This window comes from Oncorhynchus tshawytscha, linkage group LG20 (genome assembly GCF_018296145.1).
Source record: "Oncorhynchus tshawytscha isolate Ot180627B linkage group LG20, Otsh_v2.0, whole genome shotgun sequence".
Lineage (NCBI taxonomy): Eukaryota > Metazoa > Chordata > Actinopteri > Salmoniformes > Salmonidae > Oncorhynchus > Oncorhynchus tshawytscha.
The window spans coordinates 34,707,874-34,722,487 of NC_056448.1; the positions used below are offsets into that span (position 1 = coordinate 34,707,874).

General features: G+C 41.7%; 1 protein-coding gene across 1 annotated transcript in view; it reads right to left on the reverse strand.

Annotated features, from left to right (window-relative positions):
* The window catches only part of LOC112219906 (lipoxygenase homology domain-containing protein 1-like), a 46,514-nt gene extending 34,000 nt beyond the window's left edge, over window positions 1-12,514 (reverse strand). Inside the window, exons 1-3 of the mRNA XM_042302038.1 lie at window positions 11,752-12,514; window positions 8,123-8,237; window positions 5,784-5,864 (exon numbers count right to left, since the gene is read on the reverse strand). Of these exons, the coding sequence (XP_042157972.1) occupies window positions 5,784-5,864; window positions 8,123-8,237; window positions 11,752-12,514 (959 nt within the window). The remainder of the gene's footprint in view (window positions 1-5,783; window positions 5,865-8,122; window positions 8,238-11,751) is intronic.
* Between the last annotated feature and the right edge of the window lie 2,100 nt (window positions 12,515-14,614).

Below are 14,614 nucleotides of genomic sequence, written 5' to 3' on the forward strand. Positions count from 1 at the left end.
ACCATAGTGGGTGAAAACGCACTTTGGTGATGAAATTTCACTTCCTTATGTTATAAAATACATTTTACCAAGACACACATGATTATTCATGTTCTGAATCGTTCAAGAAATGTATTTCTCTAACATTTAATTAACAGTATATCCAAAAAGTCAGATTTCGTGACATAATACATCCAATAACAAGCATCAACAGAGCAGTGCAGCTTTCTCACAGCAACTTAGAGGATTTTACATGTTTTGGTGGCCATCTACAAAGTTGTTTCCGCGGGTCTCAAAAAGATAAATGAACATGACATGAACTGAATTAAATGTAAAAGGCTTTGAAAATAAAAAGCTTGCAGTATTCTCAGTGCTCTGTTTACATTTCAAAGAGATACACGTGTTTTTTTGCTCTAAATCTTCAAAAAGATTACAGGAATTTCGCATTACAATGAAAAGCGTATACTAAAATATGAAAATAGTACTACATGTCACGTCTCAAAATGTATATCTTACCTCTATGTTGTTTTATGTCCTGTGGATTCGAGAAGAAAGATGACGAGTTCAAAGTGAGCCTGTCAAGTAACGTTAGTTCATTCTAGCACAGCATCCTTCCTAGATGACAAGATGCTGTGCATTTTTCTAGATTTAGTCACCCTGTGCATAGACGTCAGTTCAACATCTAGTTCTGATTTACGTATGGTTGAGTTGTCAAATAATGTGAATTCAACATGAAATCAATAAAATATTTCACCATGATGCCATTGGATTTAGGTTAAAAGTTGTATGAATAAATAGGAAATTCCCTTAAATTGATGACTTTTTGAAATCCAGTCAAGTTTCCACATTGAGTTGATTCAACGTCATCACGTTGATTTATTTTGTTGAAATTATGTGGACATTTTGATTCAACCAGTTTTTGGCCTATTTGGTCATTTTGGCCATCCTCCAAGTGTAAAAACTCCAATACATTTCGAACGGATTATGAAAAAGACATGAGGGTTGGACCATTGGTTTTCTTAGAGGAGTATTGGACACCCAACAATTAGCCTTCTGATATTCTAACTCATTCTATAGGATACACAACACTGTTAAACAAAAACATATAATATTGCAACTACGAGCAACCATGTTTGCAACTAAGCTGCCACCATTTGGAAAGTACTGGGGAAGCACTCCAAAAAAATGTTGGGATGATAGACCTAATGGGTTTTATCAGAGCATATGCAGGGAGATACATTTGCATACCTTTTCAACACCTTCATAATGTTGGCAGCTTATTGGGTGGCTAGTTTTAAAACACTTTATTTTTACAGAGAACAGCACGGAACTTAAAAAAACAAAACAATAACACTCACTCATTTAATATTGTAGCTGAATTCGGGAAGGATAGCCTGCTAGCCTAGACTTGAATGACCTTTTCATTTATTTCCCATTTTCTGATTTTTGTTGTGGCAAAGAAATCCCAGAGAAAATAGGGTGCACTCCGACACTTGTTTCTCACAGAGGTCATATCATGAAAGAACACAAGACGCTGTTGTGTAGTGGAGGCTTTGCAGGTATTCCTATACACACTTTTTTTCAGTGGGCATAGTTTAAACTCACTTCTTAATCCCAAGTCATTAGTATCAACGTAGTGCAGTGGTAGGCGGCTGATTGCATATGATAGTAAAATGTGTAGAATATCAGGAAAATAGCTTATACAGTTGAAGTTGGAAGTTTACATACACCTTAGCCAAATACATTTAAACTCAGTTTTTCACAATTTCTGACATTTAATCCTAGTAAAAAGTCCCTGTCTTAGGTCAATTAGGATCATCACTTTATTTTAAGAATGTGAAATGTCAGAATAATTGTAGAAAGAATAATTTATTTCAGCTTTCATTTCTTTCATCACATTCCCAGTGGGTCAGAAGTTTACATACACTCATTAGTATTTGGTAGCATTGCCTTTAAATTGTTTAACTTGGGTCAAATGTTTCGGGTAGCCTTCCATAAGCTTCCCACGATAAATTGGGTGAATTTTGGCCAATTCCTCCTGACAGCTGGTGTAACTGAGTCAGGTTTGTAGGCTTCCTTGCTCGCACACACTTTTTCAGTTCTGCTCACAAATGTTATATGGGATTGAGGTCAGGGCTTTGTGATGACCACTCCAATAACTTGTCTTTGTTGTCCTTAAGACATTTTGCCACAACTTTAGGAGTATGCTTGGGGTCATTGTCCATTTGGAAGACCCATTTGCGACCAACCTTTAACTTCCTGACTAATGTCTTGGGATGTTGCTTCAATATATCCACATAATTTTCCTCCCTCATGATGCTATCTATTTTGTGAAGTGCACCTGTCCCTCCTGCAGCAAAGCACCCCCACAACATGATGCTGCCACCACCGTGCTTCATGGTTGGGATGGTGTTCTTCGGCTTGAAAGCCTCCCCCTTTTTCCTCCCACGATGGTCATAACGATGGTCATTATGGCCAAAGTTTTATTTTTGTTTCATCAGACCAGAGGACATTTCTCCAAAAAGTATGATCTTTGTCCCCATGTGCAGTTGCAAACTGTAGCCTGGTGTTTTTATGTTGGTTTTGGAGTAGTGGCATCTTCCTTGCTGAGCGGCCTTTCAGGTTATGTCGATATAGGACTTGTTTTACTGTGGATATAGATACTTTTGTACCTGTTTCCTCCAGCATCTTCACAAGGTCTGTTGCTGTTCTTCTGCGATTGATTTGCACTTTTCGCACCAAAGTACGTTCATCTCTAGGAGACAGAACGCGTCTCCTTCCTGAGCGGAGGCATTTTCCAAGCTGTTTAAAGGCACAGTCAACTTAGTGTATGTAAACTTCTGACCCACTGGAATTGTGATACAGTGAACATTCAGTGAAATAATCTGTCTGTAAACAATTGTTGGAAAAATGACTTGTGTCGTGAACAAGGTAGGTGTCCTAACCGACTTGCCACAACTATAGTTTGTTAACAAGAACAAGTGTATGTAAACTTCTGACTTCAAATGTAGATCAACATGAGATGATCTATAAAACAATCCAAAAAATCCCTGCCCCATGGCAAAAAGTTTACAATTTGATTTAAAACAGCATCATTTTCTCTTAGCCTCATGACAGAATGTCTAGGATAGCATTATAAAACTGCAAATGTTTCTCTTTACACCATTGCAGAATGTGTTGAAATGCCGGAAGTTAGCTGACCCCCTCTCCCCAAATGCGGGGACCCCCAAATGTGGTAGTCTCACCCTGAGTTGAGGTGTAGGCTTACACTGTATCAATTACACTGGACACCTGCTTGTTGAACATCTCATTCCAAAATCATGGGCATTGATATGGAATTCATCCCCGCTTTGCTTCTATAACAGCCTCCACTCTTCTGGGAAGGTTTTCCACTAGATGTTGGAACATTTCTGCGGGGACTTGCTTCCATTCAGCCACAAGAGCATTTGTGAGGTTGGGCACTGATGTTGGGTGATTAAGCCCGGCTCACAGTCGCCTTCCAATTCATCCCAAAGGTGTTTGATGGAGTTGAGCTCAGGGCTCCGTGCAGGCCAGTCAAGTTCTTCCATACCGATCTCGACAAACCATTTCTATATGCACATCACTTTGTGCACGGGGGAATTGTCATGATGAAACAGGAAAGGGCCTTTCCCAAAATGTTGCCACAAAGTTGGAAGCACAGAATCGTTGAGAATGTCATTGTATGCTATAGTGTTAAGATTACCCTTCTCTGGAACTAAGGGTCCTAGCCCGAACCATGAAAACAGCCACAGACCATTATTGCTTTTCCACCAAACTTTACAGTTGGCACTATGCATTCGGGTAGGTAGCATTCTCCTAGCATCCGCCAAACCCAGATTTGTCTGTCGGACTGCCAGATGGTGAAGCGTGATTCATCATCCAGAGAACGTGTTTCCACTGCTCCAGAGTCCACTGGCGGTAAGCTTTACACCACTCCAGAGAACGTGTTTCCACTGCTCAAGAGTCCACTGGCGGTAAGCTTTACAGCACTTCAGCCAACGCTTGGCATTACACATGGTGATCTTAGGCTTGTGTGGTGCTGCTCGGTCATGGACCTTGCTTCCATAGTCTGTTTGGAACTCTGTAGTTTTGCAACCGAGGACAGACGATTTTTACATACTTCAGCACTCGGCAGTCCTGTTCTGTGAGCTTGTGTGGCCTACCACTTCGCAGCTGAGCCGTTGTTGCTTCTAGATGTTTCCACTTCACTATAATAGCACTTACAGTTGACCGGTGCAGCTCTAGCAGGGAAATTTGACAAACTGACTTGTTGGAAAGGTTGCATCCTATGACGGTGCCACATTGAAGGTCTTCAGTAAGGCCATTCTACGGCCAATGTTTGTCTATGGAGATTGCTTGGCTGTGTGCTTGATTTTATACACCTGTCATCAATGGGTGTGGCTGAATTAATTTGAAGGGGTGCCCACATACTTTTGTATGTATAGTGTTTGCATGTAGTACAGTAGAGAATAATCATGCACAAAGTAGCATACACAAACGCAAAGTATGTGACATATATTCACATACTCGCCGCACACATAGTCTAGTTTTCGCAAAATATGGAGCAGCTCACAGAAGAAAGACATTGGTAGCTGGTAGGGTAGATATCTGCCAGTAAATTCTATCTAAGGCAACAATGGTTACGCAAACCAGGTATCTAAAAAGTTTGGTCCGAAGTCTTGGTTGAATCTTTGCCATGTGCATTTCAGTCCTCATGTGCTCTTTGAACATTTCTGAATGCTTTCCCAAAAAACCTTCCCAATTAAAAGTAGGCCTACCTGGCAGAACGACATCATGAGGATTTTTCCCAGACTTCAAAAATGGTCTTCTGATGTGGTTTAAGCAGTATTGTGGACTTAAAACATCACATTTTTGTAGTTTTTCTATAAAAAGTGTAATTTTGAGAGTGAAAACCTGACAAATCTATAGAAAACACATTTAAAACTTTAGGAAAACGTAATTTTTCACACAAGGTGCCTTTCCTTCGCCATGCGGGCCATTTGGGAAATACCTGGAGAAGTATACTCACGTCTCCAGGCACCACTACACCACTGACCAGTCAGTCCTGCTACGACATTGTGAGTAGGCCTTTTTTTGCATAGTTAAGTTCAGTTTTGCAGAGATAAAATGTCGCCCAAGGTGGCATTTTACAGATTAAATATCCTATGTTATGAGAAATTGTAGGCCTATTAATTTAGGTAGTGGTTAATTGACAATTAGCCCTGGAAAGTTTCAGAACACATTGAAATGGATAATGAAGATGGTCTAGAGCAGGGATGGGCAACTAGCGAGGGGACTGGCGAGAGGGCCACTAAAATAGGGGGGGTGGATGTGGATACGCAGACCCACAAGCCACTGCGGCCCCTCGTGATGAGTTCCGTTTTTTATGTGGCCCCCACCCCCATAAAAGTTGCCCATCTCTGGTCGAGATGTAAAACTGCTTGTATTTTGCACTTCAGATTTTCAGATGTTTGAATTTTTTTTTTATTCCTATAAAGATATAGCTTTAGTCTACTACCAACACCCAGGGCATTGCAGTCACTCAGACAATCTATGTCTCCTCACTTTTTAAGACTGGGATGTGACCCAGATCCCATCTCTAGCACCATCATTATCACAACCCCCAGTGAACAGATGGTGCTTCACGCTCAGTGATCATTCTGAGGAAATCCCCCACAGGCATTATCAACTCAGTCGGTGACTACAGGACAGTATGCTGTTAATGTAGTGTACTATAAGTTAAACCAGTCACCATGATGCCATCACCATAAGCCATGCTGTACCTCAGCTTCTTCAAGGGCCCAACATTGTGTGTTTTAATCCGGAACACGTCCGTCTTATTTTTCTCAAATGCCGTTCGGCTTCTGTAATGTGAAAAAAGATAGCATGAGCAAGAGAGAGAGAGAGAGAGACAGCCTACAAGATAAATAGGGATAAAGATAGATCTGGTCAATTGCAGCTGTTGACAGATTAGACCACTTAGTGTGAGGCACAATGAGGATCTCCTGCCAGGCTGGTAAGGGTGGCAGAATCCCAGTATTCTGTTGCCCCCTCTAAAATATTGGTAACACTTTCTTTGACATGAGTGGTCTTGAATGTACATGACACCTCATGATAGGTCTTATGTCATATTCATGTCATATGAACCATCAAATAAAGTGTTACCTGAAAGACAATCCTATTCAGCGTCAGATCCAAAGTGTCATGTGCATAGGCCTGCCTACTATTGTCTCTGTCACAGGGTGGTAGAATCGGACACCTGCCCAGAGACAGTCTGGGGTTTTGGCACTCCTCTACCCACTCCTCTACCTCTGACAGTGACAGATAGCTGGTGTCTCTGCGGCAGGTCCTTCTCTGCCATCCGTGGTGAATCAGATACGATACCCTCCGACAATAGAGAATAGACCTGGCATTGTCATTGACCCACATTTCTCTTAATGCTCCCCTGCCCACAATTATGGTGAATATTCATCTCTATGTGATAATGCCAGGCCTGCACTCCCTAAATAAAGGGCAAAATGCGTGAAAGGACTAAATGACTGTCCAACACTGTGTCTAAAATGTACCTGTAAAAGAAATTCAAACTGACATTGACAAAACAAATCAACCCCAATGCAAACTTTGGAATTCATGTCACTTGAACAGTTATATCTGCACAGTTCCATCGGAATTCCAAAATGTTGCATTTCGCTCTGCCTTGATTGTTCCAATCTTGCAGACCTGTTGAAAACCAGAGCTTCCACTTACCTGTATCATGATGCAAATGTTCATTGATCATTCCATAATACAGGTAGAACATACAGGACATCGGCTATATCTGAGTAAGGTGAAACTGTACTCCTCAGTTGTAATGTTGGTAATAACTATAAAGCTATATGTCACAGCTATTTGTAATGAATTACACATTGACACATGGACCTAGAAAACATGAATATACACAGCAGACTGCATACATACTATATGCACATACATTTGTATATATACAGTATCTTCGTATGTTCATCTGTATATTCTGTGACATATTGAGTCAATGTGTCTAATGTGATGGGGGAGAATGACAGGACTTCCAGGTGTGAGTGACAAGGTGTAGTCAACTGTACTATAGATGAGGCCTAGGTACAGAATACTGTATACGTGTAAATCTATCTGCGTATCCATGGGTGTGTAGTGATAAGGAGAGCCTGTGACTTGCATGATAACAGTCCCTGTACTATGGGTCCTCATATTACGACACAGATTAGTGTGTCGTCTGGAAATGACATCGTGGTCTTCTTTCATTTGCTCTAAATGAAAAGAAGACCGGCCATGTCACGTAGTTCTTCCTTACTCCAGATACTCTGTGTGTCCATTATGTGTACGGAGTGCATCCCGTACTTTAGCCAGGCCTCTATCAAACGCATTACAAGCTTTGCTTCCTCTCATAATGGATCGTATCCATCAGTCACATCATTTCTATGACCATCTGGCAAACGTGATAAGGCCAGTTCTTAAAATGATCAGTAGCTTTTTTTGTGGTTTGATAAATATATTGATTTGATAGTTGAGGTCAGAGCAGCATCACTAAGTCAGCTCATGTGAGGCTCATGTGGTTAAAGTTACAGGACTGCACTCTTATACAGCCTCATACCCACAATGCAACACAACACAGGTAATCATACTGTAATAATCATCCTTAGGTAGACCGATAAAAATACCTCTTTTCTGTGCTGAAGAATCAGAGAGAAATGCAAAGGTTAAAGGTTAAAGAGTAACAGTTGGCATAGAAAATGATTTTTTTTCTGCACAAATAGTAAAATTCCATATTGTACATCCCATTCACAACATCCAAATTGTACATTGATGAATTAGGATGAAAACGTATGCCTTGTCAATGATTCACAGTGTATATAATTCAATGCTAGCAATGAATGAATACTAAAGATTGAAACATATTGACAGAGCATTTTGAGTTCAGGATTACGTTTATAAGATAATATGGAACATGATTGGGATAGTGTCCTTTTATAACCCTGACCCTCTGTGAGTCAGTAGTTCATTATAGTAAGTGATGTATTCCAGCATTTATTTTTAGTAATACCGCAGAGCTGACATATGCATTAGGAGAAAATAACATTGAACTCACTTGCTGGCCAGGTGCACTTTGGGAGTGATGCCAAACTCTCCAAAAAGAGTGACAAACACATTGGCGTCTGTGCCTGCCCCTCTCACATCACCTGTGACAGTCACCACCTCATACACTGAGAGAGAGAGAGAGAGAGAGAGAGAGAGAGAGAGAGAGAGAGAGAGAGAGAGAGAGAGAGAGAGAGAGAGAGAGAGAGAGAGAGAGAGAGAGAGAGAGAGAGAGAGAGAGAGAGAGAGAGAGAGAGAGAGAGAGAGAGAGAGAGAGAGAGGTGAGGCATAATTTCATTAGTTGATTTGATACATTATTTGAGCCCACAACACAACAATCTATTCAGAAGCCCTGTTGAAACGCAGATTAAAAATGGTGTCCTTCTGCTTGTGGGCATGACCTCGCTTTACAGCGTCAGCTGAACATTGGGCCTGAACCCTGTCCAATCTATTTCTCCACAAGTTTGACCAGGCTTCATAAACAAATAGGATAAAAGTAAGATCATAAGAACTGGCAGTGTGTCACCTGAAAACATGTTGATAGCCTTTTACGATGGCGCAATTAGTAGCATTATGTTTCCTTCCATAGAGGGCTGCCAGGGAACTCACTGCAGATAATCTGCCGTTGGAGAATCCATGCCTGGCTGCAAGCCTACTAAGGCTTTCTCTCTCACATTTCAGAGCTGGATTTCTCTCTCTCTCTCTCTCCCTTTCCCTCTCACTCTGTCTGTCTGACTAACTGACAGCCTCCAAACAGACAGGGAGGAAGGTAGATGAACACTCCTCAGTATCGTGTGACTGTTTGTTTGGAACCCACCACACCCGTCTCTCTGTGTTTATGTCTGTGACTAAAGGATGTGTAGATGTATTTGTTTTGCTGCTAAAGCTGTAAGTCAGTGGAAGGGCTTTCTATAATTCCTTGAGTCTGGTGTGATTACATTTCATTGCTCTTTTTATACAAACAATATGAACCTGGATTGTTATAGGTTCCCGAATGATTTCCTTTGTTATATTATGTCTTCTTCCTTCATCAGGCTTCATCATGCTTCATCATGCTTCATCAGGCTTCATCAGGCTTCATCATGCTTCATCAGGCTTCATCAGGCTTCATCAGGCTTCATCATGCTTCATCAGGCTCCATCAGGCTTCATCAGGCTTCATCAGGCTTCATTAGGCGTTTTCTATACCACTGAGAACTGAAGGTAAAGTACACTTACAAAAAGCTTTGGCTTTCCGCCTTGAAGAACCCTTTTTGTCTCCAGGTAGAACCCTTTTTAGTTCCAGATAAAAACCCTTCTCGGTTCCAGGTAGAACCCTCTGTGGAAAGGGTTCTACATGGAACCAAATAGCGTTCTTCAAAGGGTTCTCCTATGAAAACAGCCAAAGAACCCTTTAAGATTCTAGATAGCACCTTTTTGCACATGGTAGTAATAGAATAGAGCTTGGGCTATAGAGTAATGTAACCAGGGCGTTTGGGTAAAAAACCCTGGCCAGTCAATAGCATTAGGTAACATGCAGATCATGGTTACAGTTTTTCTCAATCGCTAAATCACAATTTCTGAAACCTTGCTCCATTTCCTGAAAACATTAAACACAAAACCTCATCTTCAAGCACTATTTACATAACCTCTGACTCCTCTTGCAAAATGAAACATTCACCTCAAAACAGTTTATAAACAAAGTGATCAAAATGATATACACTCTCAAGCAGTCAGTAAACAATAGACCGAAAAATAGAAAACACATTGTTCAAAACATACAATTCTCAGGGAGAAGTACATTTTTAATCTAAAAAAATATTCATATTTTTCCGTCATTGTCTTTTGATGAACGAAAACATGTTCTATCATAGTAGCTCAAAATTGATCAGAAATTACTACTCTGCTTTGCTCTTTGCAATGTTGTTTTTTGTTCTTCCTCCTCCTTGTACCCCTATTTTTACAGTACTGTACCCTGCATCTCACAAACTTGTCCTTTGTCTCTGTGATACTGTATTTCTTGTTCTTTGTTGATATGAACCTGCAACCAGTCAACATCTACTGAGCAGTCAGTACTGTTAATAAATGGAAAGCACAATGTTCAGGGCCATACAATTTGTCCATTGTACAGTATACAGCCTACAATTCACTGTACTACAGTATCCATTCTCAGACCTTCTCCTTCCCACCTTCAACAACCTGTTTGCTTTCTGAACTGGCTTATATTGGTTGTGTCACATCATTTGAAACAGGTTAAATCAATTTTGAGTGGTTGTGTTCAATCAATGACATATGTTCTCTATTTGTATTTGATTGTTGCCACTTGTGTTTACCAGTATGGATGACATGTGCATTAGAGTGCAGAATGAGAGAGAGAGAGGGAGGGAGAAATAGAGAGAGAGAGAGAGATTGAGAGAGAGACAGAGAGAGAGAGAGAGAGAGAGAGAGAGAGAGAGAGAGAGAGAGAGAGAGATGATAAAACCTGATCACAGAGAGAGACCTGATAAAGAGAGATGATTAAACCTGATCTCAGAGAGAGACCTGATAAAGAGAGATGATAAAACCTGATCTCAGAGAGAGACCTGATAAAGAGAGATGATAAAACCTGATCTCGGAGAGACCTGATAAAGAGAGATGATAAAACCTGATCTCAGAGAGAGACCTGATAAAGAGAGATGATAAAACCTGATCTCAGAGAGAGACCTGATAAAGAGAGATGATTAAACCTGATCTCAGAGAGACCTGATAAAGAGAGATGATAAAACCCAATCTCAGAGAGACCTGATAAAGAGAGATGAAAAAACCTGATCTCAGAGAGAGACCTGATAAAGAGAGATGATAAAACCTGATCTCAGAGAAAGATCTGATAAAGAGAGATGATTAAACCTGATCTCAGAGAAAGACCTGATCAATTATTATAACAAGAGATGTGATAATGGTATGACCTGATGAACCTGAGCTGATATGTGTAGAAGATAGAGAGTTCTCCTTCTGGAGCCTAGGTTAGCAGGCCAAGCCTTCAGCCAAGCCTCACTTTATCAAAGCCAGGTAACTGAGAAGACAGACACCTATCCTCCTTAGGCCTTAAATGATGAGACACCACTAACCCAAACTGCATCTCCATCACAGTCACAGAGCAGACTAAATATAGATCTGCTTTTGTGTCAACTGCTTTTACTAGCAGTGCAATGTAAAGATGAAACCTACCATTAACAGTATTACTTTAAATGGAAAATGGTCTTTAGTGAGCTATTGAAAGGCTTGCTATAGCTCTTTCAGTAAGGCCCAGCTTAGTGTGTGTGTGTGTGTGTGTGTCTGGTCTCAGTCCTTGCTCCTGGCCCCAGCGTTGCTCTCAGCTCTACCCCAACCTTTCCTCCCAACCCTGGCCCTGGCCCCAGCCTGACTCCAAGCAGCTGTCGGCCTTTCAGTCTCTGTGGGGCTTCATTCATGTGGAACACACTGAGCTTTCATCAAGGGACAATCACAGAGGGGTCCCCAGACAGGCTCTACAACAACACAGTAGAGTCCAGCTTGGCTGTAGAAATAGAACTCAGTGCCACTTCAGAATACAGCACTGCTTAGAACTGGAGTACAACCCAGACTTACAGCTGAACTATGTAGATGTACTGTCATGCCCTAGCTGGGAGCCGTCCCATGGTCCTACCTTTCTTTTTGTGGTACTCTTCCTCATAGCCATCGGAGGAGTCCGTTTGGTAGGTCATCAGCTCATTGTAGTAGATCTCAGCGTAATCCACCTGCTTGGCCTTGGGCTTCTTCCCTTTCTTCCCTTTCTTGTCTTTCTTGTCCTCATCACTGTCGGCCGATCCCTTCTTCGGCTTCTTCTTCTTTTTCTTCTTGGAGTCTTCTTCTTCTCCCTCCTGATCTTCCAAGAGGGGCTCCTCATCCTGAGCTTTCTTCTTCTTCTTCCCTCCATCTGTGGACTTCCTGCCTTTGGACCCCATCTCCTCCTCTCCCTGTTGGTCTCCCTCAGAAGACGACTTCTTTTTCTTCTTCTTTTCCTCCTTAACGTCTCCCTCAGTCATGTCCTCTTCTTCGGATTTCTTCTTCTTGGGTTTGGTTTCGATGGTGTCATTGTTGTTCTGCTCGTCATCTCCCTCTTCCTCATTTTCAATCACTTCATCCCCCTCCCTCTTCTCTGCATCATCTTCTGCTTTCTTTTTCTTCTTTTCTTTTTTCTCTTTCACCTTATCGTGGCGTTCCCCTTTATTCTTCCTCTCTTTCTCTGGTTCCTCGTCAGACTCCTCTGGGCTCTTGTGTTTCTTCCTCTTCTTCGCTCCGTCTGGCTTGGTGTCTCCGCTGGCGTCAGACTTGCTCTTCCCTTTCGGTTTTGGCTCCTTTTCCTCCACGTCGCAATCCACCTCTTCAGTTTCCTCCGTTCCTGCAGTTTTTTTCTCTTTTGAGGGCATATTTTATTCATCCGCTTCCCTGGCCTTCAGTTTCGTAAGAGCTTCCTTGAGTTTCTGGAGGTGTAAGACAATTCATTTGACCCGTGGCGGCAGGCCACGCAGTGGCCCCTGGGTACACTGGACTGGACTGGCTGGTGTGTGGGTTTGTGGGAGGAGGATGCTGGGGCCGCAGGGAGCTCTGTCTGGCTAGGAGCGCTCCTCCTGGGGCAGGGCCGCTAACACGCTCTGCTCATGAAAAATTACTGGCTTCACGTGACCCACAGGAGAAAGCCCTGTGAAAAAGGAGCCTTGCCGAGAGAACTTATCCTCTCTGCCCTGCGCTGTGTTCTCCATTATTCATAGTGTCAGGATCGCTTTACGGGCCGGGGGCGTCTCGCTTTTACCTATGTGCACACTCAAGCACACGTACACTCACACACCTACAAGCACAAACACAACACACACCCCTCTCCACCACCTAACACGCCTGGACACACATAATGCATTATCATGAACAACTGCAGGACATGACTGAACATACAAGGCCTAAGTGTATTGAACTCATATTAGTCCTATGCATGGAGCGCTTACCTGCAGCTAGTCTATAGTCAAACTAAAAGTCCAGCTGTAAGACGAATGTCCAAACAATGATTATCTTATGGCTGGTGCTGTGGATCCACTTTGCACCTCAGAGAGCTGGTTAGAGAATTTAGTTGGAGCAAATATTTAATATCTGACAACCATTAACCATAAAGTAAAACAAAAAAATAAGTTCAGATTTTTTTTGACCAAAGAAAACAGCATTTCATGCTAATCAACACCATTTAGTGTTTTCCATAACACTTTATTATAAGCTCATTAGTAAGGCTTTATGAGTTGTTCATAAACATCTATAACTACATTCATAAAGTATTATGACCAAGCTGTATGATGCATTATGATGAAAAGTTCTATAAATGAGCAATAAGGGGCGGCAGGGTAGCCTAGTGGTTAGAGAGTTGGACTAGTAACCGAAAGGTTGCAAGTTCATATCCCCGAGCTGACAAGGTACAAATCTGTCGTTCTGCCCCTGAACAGGCAGTTAACCCACTGTTCCTAGGCCGTCATTGAAAATAAGCATTTGTTCTTAACTGACTTGCCTAGTTAAAAAAATAAAGCCTGAGGGGGTGTGGTATATGGCCAATATATGCTGTTCGTATGTACAACACAACATACAACACAAACCCCCGACGTGCCTTATTTATATTATAAACTGGTTACCAATGTAATTAGAGCAGTAAAAAAATATACCTGTGGTATACGGTCTGATGTAACACGGCTGTCAGCCAATTAGCATTCAGGGCTCGAACCACCCAGTTTATAACGCCTAATACAAATCATGTATAGTATATAGCTACTTCAGTCACACCTTCAGTAAAGCTCCATCCATAATGACCTCTGCTGTTTAGAAGGAGTCAGGTCAACCCAGCCTCACCTCTGACCACTTTCTGCAAGAACAAGGTATTTAGCTTGTGATATACAAACTATCATCTACTGTGGCCTACTTCCTAGAGTTTGGTGTAGGTTAAATACTGTGCATTGTTGTGGTTTCAGTTTGCTTGTTTAATCAGGAAATGCAGGACATCTCTTAAGCCGTTTCTCCTACTCTTTTAAATGGAGTTGAATAAAACATGTTTTAATCACACAGACCCATGTTTAATTCACATGGACAAACGATTCAAATAGACGACAGACGATAACACAGGTTAACCACTTACACAAAGCTACAGGCAAAGTAACACTTGATCTAATCCTGGATAAAAATCCAATCTCAAGTAGTACTGCATTGTACTTTGATATCCTGCATTCTATGAATGCTAAAACAAATGAAAAGGTCAGCACAACTTCCTGTTGAGGGTTGAGAAGTTTTTAAGAAAACAGTAACCTCAGACGATGTATTATTTCGGAATCAAGTTCATGTGCACATGTGGCACACTCCATAACCTTTCGTATACATATCTGCACCTGTGCATGAGCCAAACCGCTCCATTAGGCTTATTGCTGCTACCAGATACCGGATCATCTAGACAGGAGGCGGTCAGGGGGGAAGGAGATTAAGGAAGGGGATTGGAGAGGAGGGAA